This window comes from Schistocerca serialis, chromosome 10 (genome assembly GCF_023864345.2).
Source record: "Schistocerca serialis cubense isolate TAMUIC-IGC-003099 chromosome 10, iqSchSeri2.2, whole genome shotgun sequence".
NCBI classification, from domain to species: domain Eukaryota; kingdom Metazoa; phylum Arthropoda; class Insecta; order Orthoptera; family Acrididae; genus Schistocerca; species Schistocerca serialis.
This window is the reverse complement of record NC_064647.1, coordinates 176,612,406-176,640,361: the sequence shown is the minus strand read 5'-3', so window position 1 is coordinate 176,640,361 and position 27,956 is coordinate 176,612,406. Positions and strand designations below refer to the sequence as shown.

Sequence of the window (27,956 nt, the reverse complement as noted above, 5' to 3'; positions counted from 1 at the left end):
GCAGAAATAAGAGGCAATGCAGAAACTACACTGCCACCTAAACCCATTCCAGTACGCACCTTTCGCTGCGGCAGCTGCCGTGGCCTGAGACAGCGGGATGACCTTGAGTCCCTGCAGCGTCTTCAGGTTGAGAGCGCCCGGTGGCAGCAGGATCTGTTGCGCCCCGCCAGCAGCCCCCGGTTGCAGCACGAGGGCCCCGCCCTGCGCCCTCGACGCCAGGACCACCGTCTGCTGCTGCGTCTGCCCGCTGCTCGCTTGTGTTGTCGTCAGCAGCACATTCTGCACGTACCACACACGGATTACAAATGATTTCTTACGGTAATAATAAAATAATAATGTATAATACATAAAGAAAAGAAGTGGCATAGTGAAGAGGTTCTGGGAAGAGATGAAAAGAAAGTCCAAGAAGCCTTAAGGTTCCACAGTTGTCCAAATTCAGAAGAAAATATTACTCTGCTTCAAAATTATACAAAGTCATCAGTAATATACATGGAACTTCTTTCCACACTGGGAGAAAGAGAGAGAGAGAGAGAGGGGGGGGGGGAATAACCTTCAAAAAATAGAATTTTTTTTACCATTCCTATCTAATTAACATATCACAGAATGCTGGCAGCTATAGCTTAAGATTTTTGTAGTCATACTATTACTGATGCACATGTCTTTAGTAACAACTTCTTTTTACTTAGATTTAAGTTCCATATTTATTTACATATGGAAATGTGAGTTAACAAATATTTAATGATAATTTTTAATAAACATCACATCTTTTATTTTTAATTGAAAGTCAATACAGTCATGTGAGATGCCTTATTTTTAAAATAGATACACACTCAAGGTGTTTCAGCTGCCCCTACCAAATGGCTCAGTAGAGCAGTTACAAATGTAAAAGTGAAGTTCATGTAGATTTTGCCTAACAATTTTGTGAATTTTAGCTGTACAAAATAAACAATTACATTATTGTATTCATCACATCTGCTGACTACAAAACTACTTTGCTCGTAAGAGTTAAGTCTGGATCGAACTGTCAATGTAATTACACTGATGAGCCAAAGAAACTGATACACCTACCTAATATAGTGTAGGCCCCCCACAAGCACACAGAAGCGCCACAACATGATGTGGCATGGACTCGACTAATGTCTGAAGTAGTACTGGAGGGAACATACACCATGAATCCTGCAGGACTGTCCATAAATCCATAGGGGTACGAAGGGGTGGAGATCTCTTCTGAACAGCACATCGCAAGGCATCCCAGATATGCTCAATAATGTTTATGTCTGGAGACTTTGGTGGCCAGCGGAAGAGTTTAAACTCAGAAGAGTGTTCCTGGAGGAACTCTGTAGCAAATATGGATGTGTGGGGTGTCGCATTGTCCTTCTGGAATTACCCAAGTCCTTCAGAATGCACAACGGACATGAGTGGGTGCAGGTGATCAGACAGGGTGCTTACTTACATGTCAAACATCAGAGTCATATCAGGGGTCATATATCACTCCAACTGCACACGCCCCACACCGTTACAGAGCCTCCACCTGCTTGAACAGTCCCCTGCTGACATGCAGGATCCATGGATTCATGAGGTTGTCTCCATAACTGTATACATCCATCTGCTTGACACACTTTTAAATGAGACTCTCCGACCAGGCAACATGCTTCCAGTCATCAACAGTCCAATGTCAGTGTTGACGGGCCCAGGCGAGGCATAAAGCTTTGTGTCACGCAATCATCAAGTGTACACGAGTGGGCCTTTGGCTCTGAAACCCATAACAATGATGTTTCATTGAACAGTTCACATGCTGACACTTGTTGACGGCCCAGCATTGAAATCTGCAGCAATTTGTGGAAAGGTTGCACTTTTGTCATGTTGAACGATTCCCTACAGTCGTTGTCAGTCCCATTCTTGCAGGATCTTTCTTGGGCTGCAGTGATGTCAGAGATTTGATGTTTTACGCATTTCCTGATATTCATGGTACACTTGGGAAATGGTCGTACGGCAAAATCCTGACTTCATCGTGACCTCGGAGATGCTGTGTCACATTGCTCATGTGCTGACTATAAAACCACATTCAAACTCACTTAAATCTTGATAACCTGCCATTGTAGCACCAGTAACCAGTCTAACAACTGCGCCAGACGCTTGTAGTCTTATATAGGCATTTGCTGACTGCATGCCTTTACCAGTTTCTTGGGCGTTTCAGTGTAGTTTTAGCGTAATGTTTACAACAGGGTCATTTTCCTTTCATTATTCTCATGGGCATATTTAAATTAATAATGTTGACAAATCACTCAACTTAGTAGACCAATCAATAGAGACCAAAAAAAAGTTGAATATCGGGAGTAGTTCATAAAGCTAGAAATTTTCTTTTACAATGATAGGAGGGAGTGTCACAAACAACATACTAGAAACGCTGACCGGTGAAGATTAAGAGTGGGGAGAGAGGTGTATTCGAAGGTCACTTTTGCATGTTTTTCTTGAATAACTCGAAAAATGTGGCCGCCAGAAAAAGCTTGTTCCAATACAAAATTTTCGTTTCCTACAAAAAGATACTGTTCCTTTTTCTGTAGGACTAATAGTGCGCACGTATTGAGCAAGAAAATATGACAATCTCATGTGTGGTTTTTGAAGGACAGATATAGAATTGCAGGTTGCATAAAACGACATTGGTAGGGGCACCTGAGCGATCACTGTGTGTGTGTGTGTGTGTGTGTGTGTGTGTGTGTGTGTGTGTGTGTGTGTGTGTACACTGTTTAATCTAAGTATTTTATTTTCTACTTGACATTTTGTATTTTTGTACCAACTTTAATTTCTTGTGAAAATTTTCATGTGATTAGTAATTAAGAATAAAAAATCTTATTTTAAGTAAATAATTACAATTCGACATTTCCATCTGTTGATAAATAGCAAATTTAAATAAAAGTGAGAAAAAGCTTCTACTAGTGAGATCTGGACTAGTGCTTTCACAATTACTTGACTTCTATGCTACGTACTGAGCTACTCGTGAGTATGATTATGAAGTTGAACTGTTTTAAAGTTGACAGCACTCAAAAATCATATACTGTTCAAAGACAACTATTCCAATTTTTTTGAGAGTTGTGTTTTATTGTTTAAGGAAGTTGATAACCTGTAACTATGAAGAAAATCAAAGAGGATCAATGCATAAGTTTCCCTCATTAGAGCAGAAGTTCCACTTTTACCTCTTACCAAGAACAATGAAAGAAAAAAGTTTTTGGTATAAACTGTTTCCCAAAGCACTCCCCTTTAAAATTTATACACTACTAGTGACCCTTCCAGTTTTGCATCGGTAACGCTTAATATATACAGCCAGGCAACTTGTTCACAATATGTAGTGATATACACAAACCTTCCTTGTGAATCAGTTTATCTATTAGTGAAAACTTTATCAAAACACCTACACAAGTTCCTGAGATTACCCATAACATACAGACAGAAACTGGCGTGACAGCCTTTAATGTACAATATGCACAGATTGTGTACATCTGAACCAATTATGGAAAAGTTTTTGCTACTCTGATGTTGACACCTCAGAAACAGTTCCGGAATGACACAGTAGCTTCTTGAGTTGATGAAAATCAGATGTCCACACAACCTCTGTTCAAAAGCAATTAGAAGTCATCAGGTAATAAACTGGGCAAGTATGGACAAATAATCAGTTGTTTGAGGTGTTGTTTGACAACTGGATTTGCTGTGATGAAGAATGTAGCAATATTTTCAGTTGTTTTTCCCGATTTCACCAATGACTTGTGGCAAACAAATTGTAGTATACTGGTACCATCTGGCATTAACTGCTCTTCAATCCTCTAGCAGAACAGTCATATGTCCAGAGTACTTGTAGAAGCAAGCTGTCATTTTCTCAGAAGTGCTTCATGAATGAATAACTTTTATCAGTTTCAGTTCATCTTGGAACATGCAAACAAGTGACAGCTGTTTTAGTCTTCAGCTCTTGCAAAGACACTGAGGTGCCAAAGAAACTGGTATAGACATGCCTATTCAAATACGGAGAATTGTAAACAGGCAGAATACAATGCTGTGGTTGGCACAATTCCAGCAAGACAATGCATCACCCCACACATCCAGAATTGGTACAAAGTGCCTCTAGTATAACACTCTTCTGAGTTTAAACACTCCCGCTGGCCACCAAACTCCCCAGACATGAACATTATTGAGCATATCTGGGATGCCTTGCAACATGCTGTTCAGAAGAGATCTGCATCCCCTCATATTTTTACAGATTTATGGACAGTCCTGCAGGATTCATGGTGTTTGTTTCCTCCAGCACTACTTCAGACATTAGTCAAGTCATGCCACATCGTGTTGCGGCACTTCTGCGTGCTCACAGGAGCTCTAAAAGGTGTACCAGTTTCTTTGGCTCTTCAGTGTATATTAAAGTTTTGTCTCCTGTTACAATGTTGTATACCGATTTTGAATTTCCCTCAAGGTAAAGGTTTTTGAAATGTTCTACAGGAGATGGGTGTATCAAGTAATTAGTGAGGAGACACTGAACTGAATTAGGGAGAAAAGAAATTTTATGGCATAAAATGACTCAAAGAAGGGATCAGTTGACAGAATACATCCTGATGCATCAAAGAATTGAGAACTGTCAGTTTGATAATGGAAGGAATTGGGTGCGCACGTTTTTGGGGGAGAGGAGAGGGAGGCGGGGGGGGGGGGGGCAGGGGGGGGGGGAGGAGGAGTTACATCAATAGAAAGAGACCAAAGCTTCAGTACATTAGGCAGGTTCAAATGGATATAGGTTGTGGTAGTTATGCAGAGATGAAGAGTCTTGCACATGACAGACAGGTGTGGAGAGGTGCAACAAATTGTACTTCAGACTGAAGAACATGACAACAAAATATATCTGCATACTAACAATAAATATTCCCAGTAAGAACCTGCAACCACACAGATAATAAAAGTGGTACAGCTATGTATTTACATATGTAGTGGTATGCAACAAAATGGTCTCGTAACAACAAGGTATATCACGGTGATCTGTATTTGATTATTTTGTCTGGTCACACCCAATCGCACTACGAGAAGCGACAGAAACTTGTGTGGCATGGCATGGTGTGTCTCACCTGGCCTGCTGCCTGCCCTTTGCCTGCCGCGATGATGACGGGCTTGCCACCGATGTGTGCCAAGTTGATGCCAGCTGCCGTTGCAGCGCCCGCCGTCCCCACGACTCTCAGCTGTGTTGCTTGCGCAGTGCTCGCGATGGTGCCACCCTGCGTTTGCACCAGTTTCACTGCCGCCTGCTGCTGTTGCTGCAAAATTTAAAAAAAAGTATGTATTTAAAGCATAATAAGAAAGTTCAGTACCAGGTACAGCAGTATGGAACTTGTAATGATCCGCACCTCCCGTACAGTGTATGGAAGGCATCTCTCACGATCTCTTATTGTCAAATGACAGAAATGTGCAGCTGTCAAAATAATAACTACAGTCAACTAACATTTATTACAGTGATTGGGTGTAAGTTAATTTTGTTAAGTGTCTATATTAAGTGTCAGCTGATCAGTCAGTTCAGTCAGTGTTGATGGCTGCCATACAGAGAATCTGGGTTCCATTCCCAGCACTGCCAAAGATTTTTCCTTGGTGGGTGGGTTTATATGGAATGCACTCAGCCTCATGATGCCAATGGAAAGCCATCTGAATGAGTAGTAGCGGCTCCACAGTCTGGAAAGTACGCAAGATGGCCACAAGGGCCGTGTGCTGACTACATGCTCCTCATCTCATCTGCATGACACTGCAAGGCATAGAATGACACGGCAACCAGTAGGCATTCCTAAGGCCTTCATGGCCTGACAAAGAGCTCGTTAATTTATGCTCTTATTTTCACATCTACTCCAAGGACATGTAATCATTGGGGAAGATCCACACTCAGGAGATGCCACATTTACAAGGAGGAAAAGCCAAAATTGAATTGCTTGTTGTAATGCAGTTATACGTAGCGACTGCAGAAAGGAAGTTATGCATATCATCCCACATTAAAACTACTGCACAGCAAGAGTGGCACATTGTCAGACGAGAGCGTACATTCTGCTACAGTACAGATAACAGCTGCATCAGAGTGTGCGATTGAAATGGCACAGCAGCCGGAAATGTATTCCAGAGTTGAAGTTTACAGGGCAGTCAATTCTGGGCAAAACAACTCAATTGCACACAGTTTCACTGCGAAATTCTAGTAGTATACGGACCAAACAAAATGTTGCATCTAGCTGTCGTTACATGGTGCCAACAATTTTATGAAGGCCGTACAGACATAGGTAATGCTGACTGGTATATTCGGCTCTCACAGCATGTGATTTTCATATTCCTAGCAAGCAGAAACAACATCTGAGATGGTAAGGGGTAGAGATTTTCACTTACGAAGACATTCAAAAATCAGTTCTCAATTGGCTCGGTGACCAAAGAGCAGATTTTTATCATCGAGAGACTGAAAAATTGGTAAAATGTTCAGATCACTGTTTAGAGAAACTTGGCATCTATGTCCAAAACTAGTCTCATGAATTTATGTCACTTTGAAATGTAGGGCAGCATTCAGTAAAAGTTACTTGACCTGCCATAATAATATGTAAATTACTTTTTGAAATCCCTTTGTAGAAGCTCTGTGGACTGCACAGTCCTGGGTCCAAAAACTACTGAATTCCTTGGAGGCAGTCAACAATGTAAATATTAAACAAAAAGGAAGGGTCAATGGAACTGCAGAGTGGCAGCAGAAGTTTGGATATGGATGAAAAATAGTTGGTTGTTGCTTTACCATACACAGTGTGTTCGGAAATTCCCATTACGGACTTGGAGGATTTGCAGAGGGGAGTGAGTACATAATATTTTGAATATAACCCCAAATTCAGAAACGTCATCCAACAACACTACACAGTGTTAAAATTATAGGCACCAGTGCCTGTAAATGTATGTATATACAGAGTCATCTCGTGATGATGATACATACTTTCAAGGGCGATCAAGATGGATAAATGTATTGCTTTGATGTAAGAGTCCCTGGTTTGGAAATGAACGAGTCGATAGTTCCAAGAAAAAATCATTCTGATACCTATGACAGGGAATACATGTACCGGTACTGTTATTACCAAGAATGTAAGGCATACAACTTTCAGAGGTGGTAATCTGAAAGAAAATAACAAAAAAAGTCTAGTAAACATAGGCTCTAAAATGCATACCTTAAGAGCTGTGAGCACTTGTTCACCTTCACTAGTGTGAAACACATCTCCTCTATCGAACAAGTCCTTATAGCTCTTAAGGTATGTATTTTAGAGCCCAAGTTTATCAGACTTTTTTTTCCCTTGTACTAGACATTTTTTTCTTGTTTTGGTCCTATCACCTCTGAAGATTGCCTACCCTACAATCATAGAAACAACAGTACCATTAAAGGTATTCCACTGTCAGAGGTATCAGAAAGGATTTTGTTCATAACTTCCAACTCATTAATTTACAATAAGGGAGTCTCACTTCAAAATGATACATTTATCATCTCCATCTCACCTGAAAGTTTGCAACATGATCATTAAATCACCCTGTATGTACATAAATTTACAGGTGCCGGCACCTATAACTTTGACACTTTGTAACATCATTGGACGACACTTCCAGACATGGGCTCCCATCTAAAATATTATTACTCACTCACCTATACAAGTTCTGGAAGTTTGTAATGGGAATTTCCACACATCCTGTATATGAGGTGTGTGAAAAAAGTAATGAGACTGACGGCACTGCAAGTGATCTGGCAATGCTGTGTTGCTCTATTTGTGTAGGCCCTTCGAGATGCTCAGTCAGAGTTTCAGCTCCATACAACCGTCACGTAATTTTTGAGACAGACATCAGTGAAGTGTTTTTGCTGTGTGTTACAAAAATGGAAGAGCAGAATTTACAGCAATGTTTTGTGTTAAAACTTGGGGGATTTGCAAGTGTGACCTGTGAAAAGCTGAAACAGACCTACAGGGAATATTCCTAATCAAGAGCACAAGGGTTTCACTGGCACAAATTAGCTGAAGATAAACCTCATTCACGGGGAGCTACAACTTCAAAAGCCAACGAGAACATCTTGTGAGATCAAACCAACATTTAACAATAAGGCTGACGGGTGACCAATTAAACTTAAAAACTTTGACTGTACATTATATTGTGGCCGAAGTTTCGGAAACATCAAAGGTTTGTGCCAAAATGTTGCCGGGAAACCTCAAAAATGAGCAGAAGGATGGTCAAACAAATTTGTGAATTGATCTTCTTGAGAGGATTGCCAACGACCATGAATGGTTCAACCAGGTGATCACAGGTGATGAACATTGGATTTTTGAGTATGATTCTGAGGCAAAGTGATAGGGGCACACTGAGACATCTCCTCAACAGGAAACAGCTTGAATGGGCACATCAAAGATCAAAACAATGCTGATTTGCTTTTTTGACTGGAAGTATCATGCAGAAGGATTTTGTTCCTTCAGGACAAACTGTCAACCAAGTGTTTTGCAAAGATGTCCTTGAAAGGCTCAGGAAAAAGGTGAATTCAGTGAGAGTGGACATCGCAGATGAGTGGATGTTGCATCATTGCAACCCCCTATGTTACATGGCTACTTCCATCTTGGAATTTTTGATCTCAAAAGGCATTTCTGCTGTTCCCCTGGTCACCTGATTTGGGTCCTTGTAACTTTGTAACTCTCTTCTTTTCCTGAAATTTAAAAATGTGTTAAAAGGATGCCATTTTGGGACCCTGGACAACATTTAAAAGAATATGACCGACATATTAAAGACCCCATCAGTTGAAGCCCTTCAGTGCCACTACCAAAACTGGGAACAAAACTCTGCCAGTGTATAGCTGCCAAAGGGAACTACTTTGAAACGGACAATATTGTTGTTTGGGAAAAAAAAAACCTTTGATAGGTAAAAAACCAGTCCCATTACTTTTCTCACGTACCTCGTGTGTGCCCCTTGACAGATGATTTGAAAGTATTCCTGTTTGCTGACGACACTAATTGGTAGTGAACAATGTTGAGTGCAACAGTTCAATATATAAAGTTCATGCCTTGTAGAAAAACTAAATTGATACTAAATCACAGGAAGACTCAGTTTTTACAGCTCCAAACAAACAACTAAACAAAAACTTACATTCCGATTACACAGAATCTCAACATTTCAAATTTCTGTGTGTTCAGATAGATGGTGAGCTGTCATAAAAATCCCATGTTAAGGACCTTCTTCAAAAACTGACTGCTGCTATATTTACTATTAGAGCAGTATGTGCAAGAAGTGAGAGCCCAACAGAAAAATTAGTCTACTTTGCTTATTTTTATTCATACATGACATACGGCATTATAGTCTGGGGTAATTCTTTCCATTCACATAGGGTATCTTTGGCTCAGAAATGAGCAGCTAGAGCAATATGTGGTGTCAGTTCACAAACCTCTTGTCATCCCCTGCTCATGAGTCTGCAAATTCTGACAATGGCTTCTCAATATATATTTTCTTCAATGCCATTTTTTCTTAACTATATAAGTTTATTTAATGAATTAGCACCTTTCAATCAGTTAACACCAGGCGAAATCCAATCTGCAGTTGGATCGCCCCTCCTCGACTCAGTCTGTTGCATCCATGTTAAATAAGCTACCACAATAATTTAAAAAATCTTAGCAGTGATCCTCTAACTTTTAAATCTAGACTGAAGAGCTTTCTGATGGCTCACCCCTTCTATTCCAGTGAGTTTCTGCAAAAAATTAAGTTAATTTTAAGTTAATTCCTGTGTTATATTGTTGATTATGCTAATATATACCAACAGCTTGATGTCTGCATAGGACTCATGTAGATTTTATTTTGTACATTATCGCTTTTCGGAAATAAATTCATGTCCTGACTCGTTCCGTAAGCACAGAGATTTGTTCCTAAATTCCATCCTATGGTGCTAAATGTAAAATAAAAATAAATATGATACAGATTAGTGGAGAATATAATTAAAATTGTTAACTTATTTAAAGATGTTTTACTGAAATCTAGGAATATTAAATGCTGGTGTTATTAAATCTTACGTAAAGGACCTCAGCAGAGAAAGAAGTTCAAAGTCACCACTGTAGTGGGATATTGTATTTCACACGAGGAATACCTACAATTAACATAATGAAAAAGCAACAACACAAGCTTTACAGTTTAGCTTCAGTTTAGCTTCAAGGTCATTAGAGATACACAAATAGATATTTGATAGGGAAGCAGTAGAAAATACACTGGCAAATTGTCTATGAAACTATCCCCATGTAATTTAGGGCAACCACACAAAAACTGATGGTGAAGTGAACCACCATCCTCCCGAATGCAAGTTCACTGCACCACCTTAAGAAAGAGAAAACCACCACAAAAAACACTGCACCACCTTAAGAAAGAGAAAACCACCACAAAAAATGTTATTCCACTTCCCATCCTTGCAATCCAGACTTTACAAAGTATAAAGAGAGTCATCAGTGGATTAGCATGTCGTTAACAGGACGTGATGGAAGAATCAGCATTTTTGTATTTTGATTTTTAGAGACGAGTTAGTTCCTTCAATTCTGATGGAGTGAGATACAGAAGAGAAACCAGACAGCGCAAGTAGGACTCACACTCTGAGGGCTCTGCACAATCTTGATTATGTATACAGGGCTATTACAAATGATTGAAGCGATTTCATAAATTCACTGTAGCTCCATTCATTGACATATGGTCACAACACACTACAGATACGTAGAAAAACTCATAAAGTTTTGTTCGGCTGAAGCCGCACTTCAGGTTTCTGCCGCCAGAGCGCTCAAGAGCGCAGTGAGACAAAATGGCGACAGGAGCCGAGAAAGCATATGTCGTGCTTGAAATGCACTCACATCAGTCAGTCATAACAGTGCAACGACACTTCAGGACGAAGTTCAAAAAGATCCACCAACTGCTAACTCCATTCGGCGATGGTATGCGCAGTTTAAAGCTTCTGGATGCCTCTGTAAGGGGAAATCAACGGGTCGGCCTGCAGTGAGCGAAGAAATGGTTGAACGCGTGCGGGCAAGTTTCACGCGTAGCCCGCGGAAGGCGACGAATAAAGCAAGCAGGGAGCTAAACGTACCACAGCCGACGGTTTGGAAAATCTTATGGAAAAGGCTAAAGCAGAAGCCTTACCGTTTACAATTGCTACAAGCCCTGACACCCGATGACAAAATCAAACGCTTTGAATTTTCGGCGCGATTGCAACAGCTCATGGAAGAGGATGCGTTCAGTGCGAAACTTGTTTTCAGTGATGAAGCAACATTTTTTCGTAATGGTGAAGTGAACAGACACAATGAGCGAATCTGGGCGGTAGAGAATCCTCACGCATTCGTGCAGCAAATTTGCAATTCACCAAAAGTTAACGTGTTTTGTGCAATCTCACGGTTTAATGTTTACGGCCCCTTTTTCTTCTGCGAAAAAAACGTTACAGGGCATGTGTATCTGGACATGCTGGAAAATTGGCTCATGTCACAACTGGAGACCGACAGCGCCGACTTCATCTTTCAACAGGATGGTGCTCCACCACACTTCCATCATGATGTTGGTCATTTCTTAAACAGGAGATTGGAAAACCGATGGATCGGTTGTGGTGGAGATCGTGATCAGCAATTCATGTCATGGCCTCCACGCTCTCCCGACTTAACCCCATGCGATTTCTTTCTGTGGGGTTATGTCAAAGATTCAGTGTTTAAACCTCCTCTACCAAGAAATGTGCCAGAACTGCGAGCTCGCATCAATGATGCTTTCGAACTCATTGATGGGGACATGCTGCGCCGAGTGTGGGAGGAACTTGATTATCGGCTTGATGTCTGCCGAATCACTAAAGGGGCACATATCGAACATTTGTGAATGCCTAAAAAAACTTTTTGAGTTTTTGTATGTGTGTGCAAGGCATTGTGAAAATATCTCAAATAATAAAGTTATTGTAGAGCTGTGAAATCGCTTCAATCATTTGTAATAACCCTGTATAGATAACATTAATAATTCTATTGGATGCCACTTTGGCAAGTTGTGTGACCCAAACCTATCCTAGTTATCCAGCTGGAGAAAGGGGACCTACAGTTTAAGGTTGAATCTGAACCACATGTTATTTCTAGTGACTCCTCGCATCATTGAGAGGTGAAGGCTAGGTTAAAATGAGGCCTAAAATATCTGTGGTGCAACAGAGATTCAATACCTAGACCTCTCAGGTTCCCAGCATGTGTTTTACTGCTAAACCATCAGGCCTGACATGGATGAAGGTAGTTCTTCTATGGGTTTTGATGACTGAATTTGCGAGTATCAAAACATGTGACATGTATGGCCATGGCCATGATCACATTCACTTATAAACTTAAATTATTTAAACCAACTATATACAACACCAAGGGAACATAGGCCTTAGCATTTGACATAAATTTCAACTTGATACTTCCACCAAGTCCTGGGAAACTGCAGCCTTAACAGACAGACTGACAGTCAGATGGACAACAAATGGCAAACATTTTTTAATTTCATATAATTACCAGTTAATAATTTTCAGATTTTTTGCCCTTTACTTGTACTGTGAAACCTTACTTCTTCCCACAAATTTTATGATTCTACATCAACAGAAAGTGCCCAATAGACTTTGATGAGTGAATGTGCAACTATGAAAATGTGGCATAAATGGCCCTGCACTAACACTGCACTGCACTGCACTGCACTGCACTGCACTGACTTAGAAGCTTCAATTTTTTACACCACCAAGTGACTGTAGACTTCAGTGCCTGACCTTATTTTCAACACGTTATCTACCTCCGTTTGTGACAAAACGGGATCTAACCAACACAGGGGGTATTGTACAAGGGTTCCACTGTTACCGACTGACATACGGAACCCTAAAAATGAAGGAAGATTAGATATTCACATTCAGTTAACAATGGGGTCGCTAGAAAAAAGCACACCCTTGGGGGCAGGAAAGGAAGTAAGTCGTGTCTTTTCCTGAAAAATCATCCTGTCATTTACCCTAAGCAATCTAGGGAATCCACTGGAAACCTACATCTGGATGGTCAGACAGGGATTTAAAGTGGTAACAAACCAGTGTGTTACCACTATGCCACGTAATTGATAAGAGATAAGGAAGAGATTTTTTTTGGGGGGGGGGGGGGGGGGGGGGTACGTGGTGAGAATGGGGAAGGGGTGAGAGGAAAGGAGGGTGGGTGCAGGAAAAGGAGGACAGCAAAAGCTCGTACACTTGAATTAAAAATCCCACTTGTAAAGCTATAAATTTGATTTTCAGGTGATCTTGTTTCTGTGCTTAGTAAGGGTTAATATGCTTTGTCTACTCATTCTGTTTAAGAAACAATTTGGCCTGCACTCTGTAACAGTACTTGATACAAAATTCTACATTTGCAACATGAGAATTAATATGTCACACCAACTGAAAATTAGTGCCAGATCACAGTTTTAACCCAGATTTACTGCTTTCATAAATAGTTAGGCTATTTGACAATGCTTTTATGTGTGTCTCAAACTTTCACTATCTCTGACGTTCCCACCTATAATTTCCAAATGCTACTATCAAAGAGTCTTCAGTGTTGTATGTGAAACAGAACAGCACCAATGCGGGAATTTCGGATTTGGTGGATGACAGTGGCTCATCCTACCATTAAGTATATGGATCACTTTAATTCAATGTGATTTTGAATTCCAGTTTGAAACAAATTTTCATTGGTCACCTTATACTGTATTTTATATCCTACAGGACACACTTCTTTCTTTGAAAAATTGCCTCTAAAATTCAGGTGCATCTTATACTCAAAAGAAATACAAAAATGTCCAGTGTTTGATATTAAAATTCCCGCCATTCTTAAAAATGGCCATATATTCGATGCTGCAGGAAAAATCTCTATTGGCAACATTGGATCCAACTGACAACAGCAGTACACCAATGCAACGAACACGAGAGGATTCAGAAGCTTGCTAACATTGTCTTCCTCCCACCCCGTTATCACAAACCAAGATCACCGTCTAGCCTATGACGTTTCATGCAGTCTACTGTGCCAATTAAATTGAATTGAAAGAGATTTGTGTTATCAGTAACCCTAGAATATTTTTCTCAGTAGCTAGTTTCGTAATGGAAAAAATAAAAGGTATTTATACGGTGCAGGCTGTAAATTGAAAGTAATAGCATATGCAGAAGACTGCAGAAACAGATCAGCTGAGCAACATTTTGACCCTCCACCAACAAAAGAAAACCTTTCGCATTTTGCAGGCTAGTAAAGAATAACAGAAAAAATTAAGAAGACTAAATGTGCAAATAGAGGACTGAATGCAAATGACCAAAACTAGAAGATGACTTACTGAAATTGATTCCAGGACACCATCAAAATGGCATTGGAATTCATACGAAAATGATTCAAATACATACTCATAACCCAGCGCTACAGTGAAGCTCAGCAGACTTTAAGGATGGAGTTGGTTGGTAATACAAGTTTAAGAAGTATCATGGACTTAGCATGTGAATCAAAACCAAAATATCTCAGAAAATGGCACAAGAGTATGAAGAGAAAACATTATCTTCCCTTCGCTTTATTATTCAACACTGAATGAAAACCAGTGTGGAACTAAGCCAAATAGTGAATATGGACGAAACTCCTCTGACATCTGATGTTCCTTGTAATATGACTGTTGCCATTAAAGATACTAAAACTGTAACTACAAAAACAAGTGGACATGAAAAAATGCACTACACTGTCGTCCTTTCATGTTGTGCTGATGGTACTAAACTTAATCCGATGACGATTTTCAGCCACAAAACAATGTCAAAACTGTCTGAAAAATCGCCAGATGGTGTTGTTCACACACATGATTAGAGCTGGATGGACAAGGCTGGTACAAAGTTATAGATTCACAGGGTATCTGAGGAAAGGAAAGGCACTTTTCTGATGAAGAGTTCTCTTCTTGTGTCATATCAGTTTAGTAGTCATTTGGAAAATTCTGTGAAAGAGAAACTGAGACAGGGAAAGAACAGAGCTTGCTGTTATTCCGGGAAGACTTACTTCACAATTTCAACTTCTTGATGTCTTGATAAATAAACCATTTGAAGTGTACATGAGTGAGAAATGCAACAAATGGACGATGGATGAAACCCAACATGAATTCACAGCGAACGGAGCTTTCAAATGACCTACAATCAAACAAGTGTGTAATTGGATAAAATAGTTGTGGCCTAGAGTAAAAGAAGACATTATCTTTAAATCTTTCAACAAGTGCAGGATAAGTAATGAAAGTTCAGATGATGATTTTCAGGGATTTTAAAGGTCAGTTCGGTTTTATAAACTTCAGATTTTTGTTCTAGTCTGGTTTTGCAATCTAATAACAAAAATGGTTAAATGTTATTTAAAAAAACTGCTTAAAAATTAAGGTGTGTCTTGTAGTCGATCATGTCTTATAGTCTGAAAAATACTGTATTCATTATGTTCCATATTACAGTGTATTACACCATGTATCAGACATACTGCTGCAATACTGAATCTCATGTAGCAGATAATGCTGAATCTGGTCTGGTATCAGATACTACAGTACTGTTTGCAGCAAATCAGGTACTTCAATAGAAGTTTGTATGCTCAAACTGTATGCATATAATATCTTTCAATGAAGAAATTTACATCGGGTTACTATCTTTGACATTTAAGTTTACAAAATTTTATAATGTTCAGTTTATATTCGTGAGAGTTAAAAAAGACAAGAAAGATTGCTGACAAACAATAATAACAACCATGTTTGTGAGATGTATGTAGCTAAAGATAACACTCTGAGAAGCACTTTAACTGTGGATAATACTTAATTTACTTCGATAATGACACTAAGGGACAATCAAAACGTTTGCATTTGAGGATGTCGCTGCATAATAATTACAATGCAGCATGACTCCGATGTGGGTATATAAGCATGTTGGCAAGGGATCAGTGTGGCATTCATGTCTTTCTAACATGCATGTAGTAAATACTGAAACATGAACTATAGCAACATTATAACCAAATGTGTCCAAACAGGAGCAACATGCTGTTATTCATTTCTTGGCTGCTGAAGGTCAAACACCAATAGACATCCACTGGAGAAAGAAGAATGTGTGTGGGGCAGCACGTCTGTCGAAGGCCACCACCGTGCCACGGTGTGCCAAGTTCTGTGCTGGTCACGATTCAACACAAAACACCGGTCGATACAGGAGAGCAGCCTCACCCATTACGGACAACGACAAGCGGAGGATCAAAGATGTGATTGGAGCGCAACGGTGCATAGCCGTTCGTGATCTCAACAGCAGCTTCTGTAGTGTGCAACACATTATTTGGCAGGAGTTAGGTTACTGTAAGGTCTGCAGCCAACGGAAACCCTGGTTGTCGAATACTAAACACAATCACTCTGTTCTTTGATTACTGGGCCCAATTGCTTATTGATTTCAAGGAAGACCTTTTTTAAGGGACCAGAGGCATGATAATCACATGGGGGAGATCAGGACTATAGGGTGGATGCTAGAATGTCTCCCATGTGAGTTGGTGTAACTTCTTTTTTATGACATTTGTGATATGGGGACATGCAATATCACTAATCAGCAACACCATATGTCGCAGGTTTCCTGGATGTTTGACCTCAATTGCGTATCATAATTTCTCCAGCACTGTGCAGTATCATTACCCAGGGATGGAGACATTAGGTTCCTTGAAGGCACAGGAATTCTGGGAAAAGAGAACCTTTCTGCTCATGAAACAGTGGGATATTTGTGCTCAGGCCTCTGGTGATAACTTTTGAATAAAGACTTCAGTGATACCAACAGAGTTGTTCTGTACCTTTTCTTGGAACACTCGTAATATATTTGACTTCTTCTCCAGGAAAAACTAATTTATTGATGAAGCGATCCTATGAGGGTCATGTTTTTTTCCAACTGATGTACGGAACCCTAACAAGCAACATTACGAAAAGGCCCTTCTTTAACTTTTATTGCAAAGCAGGGGCATATAACTAGTAAAAAAGTACATGTACATTAAGACAGCTGTGATGGTTATTAATATTAACACTGATCAGATGTGGAGCACAAGACGATCAAGACTGTTTTCACTACATTGCTACTGCTTTCTTGACGAGCTCACCCACCTGTCGGTGTACTGTATTACCTGCTGCTGTAACTGGGCAGCCTGCAGTATTCTGGGGGCAGAAGTGGTCTGTGCACTGGCTCCGCTGCCCGCCACCGACAACAGGCTGCCCTGCGACACCACCGCAAACTGCGTCGCTGCTCCCGGTATCTGTATGAGGCTGGCCGTGGGAGCAGACACTTGCTGCTGCTGTTGCTGTTGTTGCTGCTGTTGCTGTGCCTTAACGGATGCCGCTGTCGATGTCGTCACACGTAACGCCGTCCCTGCAAATATAATACTCCACTGATTTCATCTTCCTTCCTTTGGGGAAACTAAGCTTACTGTAAATCCTGAAGAAATCTACACCATCAGGGAAATCGAGGCTACCACAGTGCAACTTATTCAGGCAAGTGCAAATATAAAGTATTCACTTTCTAGATGGAGATACTAAGTTAGGTCCACCTTCACAGGTTCTCAGGCACGGTGTCGGGTACTGTCACAGAAACTGCACAATATTTCGATGAGGCTGTTGCTCGTCATCTCGAGGTGCAATGGTGGAGAGCTACAGTCTCTCGTCAATTTATAAGTTTTTTTCTCTAAAAAAGCACTGGTGGCAGGAGGTGGGGACATTGACTTCCAGAACCCCTCACCATATAACTGATTTGTTATGGACTTCTGCATCTACAATTTGGAGAACACAGCTACAGGCCTCGAATCCAAGCATCTGCACTTGGGCAATAGATGAGTGGCTGGTCTAATGTCCTGGCTTTGTGCCCTCTCACTGATCTGTATTTGCAAGCTGCTAGTTATCATTACCCCTCTCAAAACAGTGGTTTAAGTGTCACAAAACTGTTGAATCTGGCATTTGCACTCTTATTGCTGGCACAATCACAAGTGATGTCAAATATTGTTATTGTTATTATTATTATTATTATTATTATTTGCTTCCCATGGAACAGGTGAATATCATGGTCAAATAAACTTCATCTGCTTTGAGTCATGAACCTGCCATGTCTGCTGAAGATCCTAACAAGATAGACTTAAGGCCAGGATGCAGCTGCTGCCTTTGATTCTACAAAATAATATTTTTTATGGTAAATTTTTTTACAAAATAGGAATGGGCATATGTTCATTAGCCTCGTTATGCAAAATTTAACCATGTTGAAAATAAAATATTAATGCTTCAGCAAAGAATGTGGACTGCGTTTTATGTTGCAACAACAAAAAAATTCAAATTAAATTTTTAAGGTAGGTGCTGCTCTAGCCCTAGACCTAGACCTAGACCTAGACCTAGACCTAGACCTAGACCTAGACCTAGACCTACCCCTACCCAAAAACCCCTCCCCTCTTCAAGGGTTCAGTGATCCTGCAATTAAATTTAGAAAAGAGGCACAATTTATTACCAACTCTCATTCACATACCATGAGCCTTATCAGATCCCAAGAGCTTGCCAGTAACACGACACTACCTCTATCACTGGACATAATGAACAACCAGGAGTCACGGGGAACTCAAAAAGGATGGTTTCCATGCCAAATTTGACAGGCTTCTCAAGAAATTTATAAAAAGATGTATCTTCCAGCCTCCAGCACGAGTCTAAATAATGCTAGTTTCATTAAAAGGTGGCCTCAGTCCACGGAGATCGGGAAAATACAATATCCCATGGTGGTGTGAGAAATCGTACATTGGGCAGGCACATTACATTGTTGAAGATGTGAGATGAACACAAATGTCCCACCAGACTGATCAGTCAGAAAAATCTGCTGTTGCTAACCACTAGCTTGATATGGGGTGCATTATGTATTAACCCTCTCACAGAAATGGTTCCTGCACAAAAGGCTGATCTCGTCATGAAATTTTTGCAATACGTCATCGGTGCACCTGACTGACATCTTCAGGTGCGAGCTATGACTAAAGGCTTTTATTTATGCCAGTCTAGGTTTACAAACACAGGCTAGTAAGTGTCAAATACAGTTGCCAAAAGTGAAGAATTCCTGATAGGTAGTGGGAAGAACCGCTATGCCACCAGTCGGACACTGAGCCAAGGACCTGGCTGCAGTTGCAAACGCTGCCCCCCACCTGTGCACTGCTGCTGGGCCACCCATAGTAACCCCTCTTAGGAGCCAACGAGGCAAAATAGCTGAAATGCAGTCCGTGTAGCACGTGGCCACGCTCACCATTACTACAAAGGGAAATTTCTTCTTACCGAAGGGACAATGCTTTGTTAGTGATGTAAATATTCAGATAGGAGCCACGAGAATGGCCACAGGTCAGCAAGGGTGCGTATGTCAGACTGTCAGCTTCCAACAGTGGTTGCTAGGCAGCCTGGCAACAGTGCACAGGAGGAGTAACGCCTCTGTGCTTGTTCTCCACCTGATAGGTAGCATAGTGTTCCTTCCACTACCAATCAGGAATCTTCGCTACTGGCCACCAAATTTGGCACTTGCACACTGTGCGTTTCCCACTTAGAATGGCATAAACAGGAGGCTGCAGTCACAGTTCAGCAGCGTATTTGTCACACCTGAAGATGTCGGTCGGTTGCACAGCTTACATCTTGTGGGGTTTCGTGACAACATCTGACATTTTGTCTGTGAACCATTTCTACAACTAGTCTGTCAAGCCTCAAGAAAAACAAGATGTTCTCATCCACACCTAACTACTGGGATCCCGTCATTAAAGATTTAGTTGAAATACTACAGAGAACAAATTAATAAACAAACATGGGTTTTCAGCTCAGCAAAACATGGGAACCAGTGTCAGCAGTGCTACGCCATCATCAGCTGCAGAGATCAAAATCAAGCAAGGGTGGGGCTCTATGCCAAAACAGCTAGGTTGCCACCAACATGTTCCCACGTGTGGCAGTAGTAGGGTATATGGCAGGTGCTGGCTTTCCATGCCACATGTGTAAGGTCAATGGAAGTCAGCAACCCCTTCCCTCCCCCCTCATGGTGCCTGTGCTTTTCTAGTAAGCTAACACATAAATTGGCAGGCTGCTACAGCTCCCCCCCCCCCCCCCCCCCCCAAAAAAAAAAAAAAAATAAAATAAAAAATAAAAAAAAAATAAATAAATAAATAAATAAATAAAAATAAACCACCTGAAGATGACAAGCACAGCTGCCTCATTGAAACATTGTGTAGTTGCCATGGCAGCAATTGCTGCAACGCTCAAGAATATTTCAGGCAGTTATTACATCAAAAAAGCTTCAAACAGCAAAAGCTAGATCCATCTCAGACTTTCCAGATGAATTGATGCCAGAAATTCTGATACATCAGCTTGCCTGGTTATGGGGTTTTTGGTGCTCTTTCTAACAATACTGATAAGTTACTGAAATGTATCAGGCTGAAACACACAAGGGTGGCAAGCCGGGTACGGGTCAGTTCTTTCAGTTAACAGATGTGTGTAAGCGTGCCTCAACATCTTGAGAACATGACCATTTATATAACAGTCTCTTGAGAGGTGTGTAATGTGAAGAGCACAATTGGACCCACAGTTGCACCTGCAATTACATATTGTGAAGTCGTGCGTATCAAGAAAACTGCCACGAACTGTTCGGCTCATTATGAAGCAAGGAGTATTAGGGGGTTAACCTCCAAATGGTGTAAATCACAGAGACCTAGCTTGGGATGAGTGGGTGTTTTTTGTATGTGATGGGTGAGAGCAGAATGAAACAATTTTGTTTCCAAATAGGAGGTAAGCAATTAACAGTCCACCTCAATGCATATTATAGTGACTTTGATTATGCTTGCAAGCGGAATATTTTATAATGAGCCGTCTGTAGCTCTGTGTGCAGCACATTAATTTTGTAATCATGAGCTTACTCATTTGATGCTTGCTATACTCAACCTTTTTCTTACTTTTATTTAATTTCTATATTTACCAGTAAATCCCTAATTCTTTAAATAGTCAAACTCTCACGTACAAAACAGCTTCAAACATCTAATTACTTTACAAATGAGTTACTGTGTTAAATATTTGACATTAAGCATACAGTGAGAAAAAGTTTAAAAAAGGTTTGAAATTATGCTCAAAGCTTTTTGGAAATCACAAAGTGTACTCATTATAAAACACTGAATGAATATGATCTGGGTAATTTGCACTCCATTTTATAGCAAAAGCAAGTTTTTCACACATCTAAATGACTATGATTGTCATATCTCCTGAACTACGTGATGCGCAATGACATAATTTTGCACGTACATTTAGTAATATGTGTACATGCTGTCTACAATATGTTTTGCAAACATAGTTAGTAGTAAAGAAGTACAAAATTAAAACGTCTTTTCTCATCATCAAGTTTCACTCTGTGGCATTTTAAGCAGAAACTAGTCTTCATGCAACTAAATGTTTGTGATGCTATATCTCCTGAAATGTGTGCCGTATAATAACATAATTTTGCAGACATATTCAGTGATACAAGTGGATACTGTCTGCAAAATATGTTGCAAGTAGAGTTCTAGTAAGTAAGCAATAAATTAAAATGTCATATCTGATGCTGAAGATTTACTACAAAGTGAAAATGTGGTACATGGAAAATGTGGTACATGATTATTTTGTCCCCCCCCCCCCCCCCCCCCCCCCCCAATGAACCATGGACCTTGCCGTTGGTGGGAAGGCTTGCGTGCCTCAACGATACAGATAGCCGTACCGTAGGTGCAACCACAACGGAGGGGTACCTGTTGAGAGGCCACACAAACGTGTGGTTCCTGAAGAGGGGCAGCAGCCTCTTCAGTAGTTTCAGGGGCAACAGTCTGGATGATTGACTGATCTGGCCTTGTAACACTAACCAAAACAGCCTTGCTGTGCTGGTACTGCGAACGGTTGAAAGCAAGGGGAAACTACAGCCGTAATGTTTCCCAAGGGCATGCAGCTTTACTGTATGGTTAATGATGATGGCGTCCTCTTGGGTAAAATATTCCGGAGGTAAAATAGTCCCCCATTCGGATCTCTGGGCGGGGACTACTCAAGAGGACGTCGTTATCAGGAGAAAGAAAACTGGCGTTCTATGGATCGGAGCATGGAATTTCAGATCCCTTAATCGGGCAGATAGGTTAGAAAATTTAAAAAGGGAAATGGATAGTTTAAAGTTAGATATAGTGGGAATTAGTGAAGTTCGATGGCAGGAGGAACAAGACTTTTGGTCAGGCAAATACAGGGTTATAAATACAAAGTCAAATAGGGGTAATGCAGGAGTAGGTTTAATAATGAATAAAAAAAGTAGGAATGTGGGTAAACTACTACAAACAGCATAGTGAACGCATTATTGTGGCCAAGATAGACACGAAGCCCACGCCTACTACAGTAGTACAAGTTTATATGCCAACTAGCTCTGCAGATGACAAAGAAATTGAAGAAATGTATGACGAAATAAAAGAACTTATTCAGATAGTGAATGGAGATGAAAATTTCATAGTCATGGGTGACTGGAATTCGGTAGTAGCAAAAGAGAGAGAAGGAAACATAGTAGGTGAATATGGATTGGGTGTAAGAAATGAAAGAGGAAGTCGCCTGGCAGAATTTTGCACAGAGCACAACTTAATCATAACTAACACATGGTTCAAGAATCACAAAAGAAGGTTGTATACATGGAAGAACCCTGGAGATACTGACAGATTTCAGATAGATTATATAATGGTAAGACAGAGATTTAGGAACCAGGTTTTAAATTGTAAGACATTTCCAGGGGCAGATGTGGACTCTGACCACAATCTATTGGTTATGAACTGTAGATTAAAACTGAAGAAACTGCAAAAAGGTGGGAATTTAAGGAGAGGGGACCTGGATAAACTGACTAAACCAGAGGTTGTACAGAGTTTCAGGGAGAGCGTAAGGGAACAAATGGCACGAATGGGGGAAAGAAATACAGTAGAAGAAGAATGGGTAGCTTTGAGGGATGAAGTAGTGAAGGCAGCAGAGGATCAAGTAGGTAAAAAGACGAGGGCTAGTAGAAATCCTTGGGTAACAGAAGAAATATTAAATTTAATTGATGAAAGGAGAAAATATAAAAATGCAGGAAATGAAGCAGGAAAAAAGGAATACAAACGTCTCAAAAATGAGATCGACAGGAAGTGCAAAATTGCTAAGCAGGGATGGCTGGAGGATAAATGTAAGGATGTAGAGGCTTATCTCACTAGGGTTAAGATAGATACCGCCTACAGGAAAATTAAAGAGACCTTTGGAGAAAAGAGAACCACTTATATGGATATTAAGAGCTCAGATGGAAACCCAGTTCTAGGCAAAGAAGGGAAAGTAGAAAGGTGGAAGGAGTATATAGAGGGTCTATACAAGGACGATGTACTTGAGGACAATATTATGGAAATGGAAGAGGATGTAGATGAAGATGAAATGGGAGATATGATACTGCATGAAGAGTTTGACAGAGCACTGAAAGACATGAGACGAAACAAGGCCCCTGGAGTAGACAACGTTCCATTAGAACTACTGATGGCCTTGGGAGAGCCAGTCTTGACAAAACTCTACCATCTGGTGAGCAAGATGTATGAGACAGGCGAAATACCCTCAGACTTCAAGAAGAATATAATAATTCCAATCCCAAAGAAAGCAGGTGTTGACAGATGTGAAAATTACCGAACTATCAGTTTAATAAGTCATGGCTGCAAAATACTAACACGAATTCTTTACAGACGGATGGAAAAACTAGTAGAAGCTGACCTAGGGGAAGATCAGTTTGGATTCCATAGAAATATTGGAACACGTGAGGCAATACTGACCCTACGACTTATCTTAGAAGCTAGATTAAGGAAAGGCAAACCTACGTTTGTAGCATTTGTAGACTTAGAGAAAGGCTTTGACAATGTTGACTGGAATACTCTCTTTCAAATTCTGAAGGTGGCAGGAGTAAAATATAGGGAGCGGAAGCTATTTACTATTTGTATAGAAACCAAATGGCAGTTATAAGAGTTGAGGGGCATGAAAGGGAAGCAGTGGTTGGGAAGGGAGTGAGACAGGGTTGTAGCCTCTCCCCGACGTTATTCAATCTGTATATTGAGCAAGCAGTGAAGGAAACAAAAGAAAAATTTGGAGTAGGTATTAAAATCCATGGAGAAGAAATAAAAACTTTGAGGTTCGCCGATGACATTGTAATTCTGTCAGAGACAGCAAAGGATTTGGAAGAGCAGTTGAATGGAATGGATAGTGTCATGAAAGGAAGATATAAGATGAACATCAACAAAAGCAAAATGAGGATAATGGAATGTAGTCGAATTAAGTCGGGTGATGCTGAAGGTATTAGATTAGGAAATGAGACACTTAAAGTAGTAAAGGAGTTTTGCTATTTGGGGAGCAAAATAACTGATGATGGTTGAAGTAGAGAGGATATAAAATGTAGACTGGCAATGGCAAGGAAAGCATTTCTGAAGATGAGAAATTTGTTAACATTGAGTATAGATGTAAGTGTCAGGAAGTCGTTTCTGAAAGTATTTGTATGGAGTGTAGCCACGCATGGAAGTGAAACATGGACGATAAATAGTTTAGACAAGAAGAGAATAGAAGCTTTTGAAATGTGGTGCTACAGAAGAATGCTGAAGATTAGATGGGTAGATCACATAACTAATGAGGAGGTGTTGAAGAGGATTGGGGAGAAGAGAAGTCTGTGGCACAACTTGACTAAAAGAAGGGACTGGTTGGTAGGACATGTTCTGAGGCATCAAGGGATCACAAATTTAGTATTGGAGGGCAGCATGGAGGGTAAAAATAGTAGAGGGAGACCAAGAGATGACTACACCAAGCAGATTCAGAAGGATGTAGGTTGCAGTAGGTACTGGGAGATGAAGAAGCTTGCACAGGATAGGGTAGCATGGAGAGCTGCATCACACCAGTCTCAGGACTGAAGACCACAACAACAACGATTATTTTGTGAAGGACGTCAAAGTGTAAAAAACTTTAAAATGGTTTTAAAGTATGAGTAAAGTTTGTTGGAAGCCACTGAGTGTTCTCATTCTCAAATACTGGATAAATGAAGTCTTGGTATTTGCACACTATCAATTATGCTGCCTCAAGGCAAACACACTATTTCTAACTGTAATACTTGTCTTACAGTGATAAAGTGTTACATAAAATTACACTTCCTAATGACTAGGTTATAACACTATTTTAAAGTTTTTAATTCGGTCAAACACTGAATGTCAAATTTTTGTTGCCCTTGGGAACCAATAGATAGGCAACCTACAACTGCTGTTAGGTCCTGCTTTTGGGATAGATGCTTAGTACAATACAGTATCAAATAGAGATGCTAATTAACAAACATCAGATTATAATTTGCTAATAAAAAGAAAACCTTTCAATTTTAAATATTAATCATGTGAAAATAGAAAATGTTTCAGAGTTAAATGGAAAAATATATATATCTGAATTATTTTGTTTTTAATACAATGTTTGTATTTATTCTTAATCTTTAGAAATGAAAAAGATATTTTACTTTCTATTTGATGTTTTTTATTTTTTATTAAATTTTATAATAAATATTTATGTTTTCATGTGGTTAGTAATTAAGACATGCAATGAGGTGACAAAAGCCATGGGATAATGGTGTGTATGCATACACATGGCAGTAATAGTGCACACATTTCGTGTAAATGGCAACTCATTGGCAGAGCTGTCATTGTACTCAGGTGATTGATGTGCAAAGGTTTGCAATGTGATTTATGGCAACACGGCAGGAAGAGGTATTTCAAAAGCAGAAAAGATTCTTAGCTAGTGGGCCGAAGACAGAATTAAGAAAGAACTAGTGAAGTGCCTAGTACGGAGTGGGACCTCGTGTGGAGAGAAGACGACACGGATACTTCGAAAGCAGTGTGAGGGAAGAAATCAAACTTTTGAGATGTGGATGTAGCATAGAATGGAGAAGACCATCTGGTCTGATAAAGTCAGCACTGAAAAGGTACTGAGAACAATTGGAGAATATCAGAGGATGTTGCTGACAGTGAAGAATGGGAAGTTGAACTGGATAGGACATAACTTTGAAATGAGACTGCCTTCTAGGAGAGGCAATAGTAGGTTTTATTGCAAGGGAGAGAGGGAAGGGCACAAGAAGATGCCAATAATGTCAACAGGCCGCAAAAAGGGTACCAAAGAATGAGGAGGAAAGCAGAGGACAGAGAAGCATGGGCGGCTTCAAAATCTTAATCTGCCACAAGGCAGATAACCAAATGCAGATGTCAATAATTTGATAATATATTAGAATTTAGATACAAGTAAAAAATAAATTGGATCTAGTGAGAATCTAACCAGCAACCTTATGATCGTAAGGACAGGATGTTATGCACACAGCTATGGGTGATTCTGTTAGAAAACTCATTTTTTTCTGTTTAACAGTGATCACCAAAAGCATCAAAGTCATTCTCTCAATTCTTCTTGTGAGACTCACTGACTGTACGTTTAAGAGATCATAATAGTGACAGAACAGCAGCTATGTAACATTACTATAGTTCAATTCTTTTATCTTGGCGGCTCGCGCATGCCCGCCCAGACGCTGGAGATTGCTGTGTTGCCGGTTGCACACGACGCACGCGCCAATAGGAGCAGCGCCAAAGTATAGCATAGTTCGCAAGCTTACGTGTAGGGGGGAGCGCGCAGTTCATGAAGTAAAGCCACCACGGCCGCATTAACCCTTTCGCTACTACAAAGACGTGCTCCCTGCATTCCGCGCTGTGGGCGATTTTGTCACTGCACTGCTCGCCTGTGCAGACACATTGTGTTCCGACTGCTTTGACACTCTTTATCATTCGATTCCACAAAAACTATTTGGCTCAAAAATTTGATTTTTACCGATCTTCTTGACTGATACCTTCCCCCCATAAATGACTTAATTTTGTTTCGATGTTCAACGCAGTTATTATGCAGCATTAAATATTGTAAACCATTGCACGAAATTTTGAAGGGTTTGCAGAGGTAAAAGTCCATAGAGTATACTTTCCGTATGGTCGATTTTAGTTGCCACAATGTTGAGAATGAAATGTGGACAAGATACCTATATATTTCATTTAATTTAAGTACCACATAAGTGTCGTATGTAATATTGAGAAATATTCCACCTTTCGCGACTGTAACAAAAGTTTTACTTACACTGGGCACGTTTGGCTTTATTTTAAAGCACTTCAATCAATCAAAAGGAAGTAGACAAAATACATTAAACAAAACTGTGGACTTACAAAAACATTAGGACTTGAATATACCGTCTGTCAGTGAAGTGCTCAGAGCTATGTCAAATATAATTTTGTGTGTGGCACACACAAACAGCATTTATTTGCTAAAACACTGATGAGCCAACACAAACGTTGAATATTGTGCTACCGCAGCACACAACTACGAAAGGTGACTTGGCAATGGAGGACACAAAATACAGTCCTCTTATGATGCTTCAAAAGAGAGAAACGTGTCTGGTCTAAATAAGTCGCTTATTACAGTTGCAGAAGAGGGATATATTTCAATACCATTGGTAAAACTGCGACTGTGGAACAAAAACAAGAAATAGAACATGAATACCATTGTGTATGTGCCATACCTTTCACCGATGGAAGTGCTTTAAAATAAAGCCAAACGCGCCGTGTGTATATAAAACTTTTATTACAGTCGCGAAAGATGGAATATTTCTCAATATTACATACGACACCTATGTGGTTCTTAAATTAAATGAGATATTGTTATACAGTAAATATTATATGAAATTTAGGTATCTTGTCCACATTTCATTCTCAACATTGTGGCAACTAAAATCGACCATACGGAAAGTATACGCTATGGACTTTTACCTCTGCAAACTCTTCAAAATTTCGTGCAATGGTTTACTACATTTAATGCTGCACATCAAAACCATATTAAGT

General features: G+C 40.1%; 1 protein-coding gene across 1 annotated transcript in view; it reads right to left on the bottom strand.

The window, feature by feature from the left end:
* The window catches only part of LOC126425298 (nuclear factor related to kappa-B-binding protein), a 195,619-nt gene that overhangs the window by 30,987 nt on the left and 136,676 nt on the right, over positions 1–27,956 (bottom strand). Inside the window, exons 20-22 of the mRNA XM_050088276.1 lie at positions 17,160–17,401; positions 5,097–5,282; positions 60–279 (exon numbers count right to left, since the gene is read on the bottom strand). Of these exons, the coding sequence (XP_049944233.1) occupies positions 60–279; positions 5,097–5,282; positions 17,160–17,401 (648 nt within the window). The remainder of the gene's footprint in view (positions 1–59; positions 280–5,096; positions 5,283–17,159; positions 17,402–27,956) is intronic.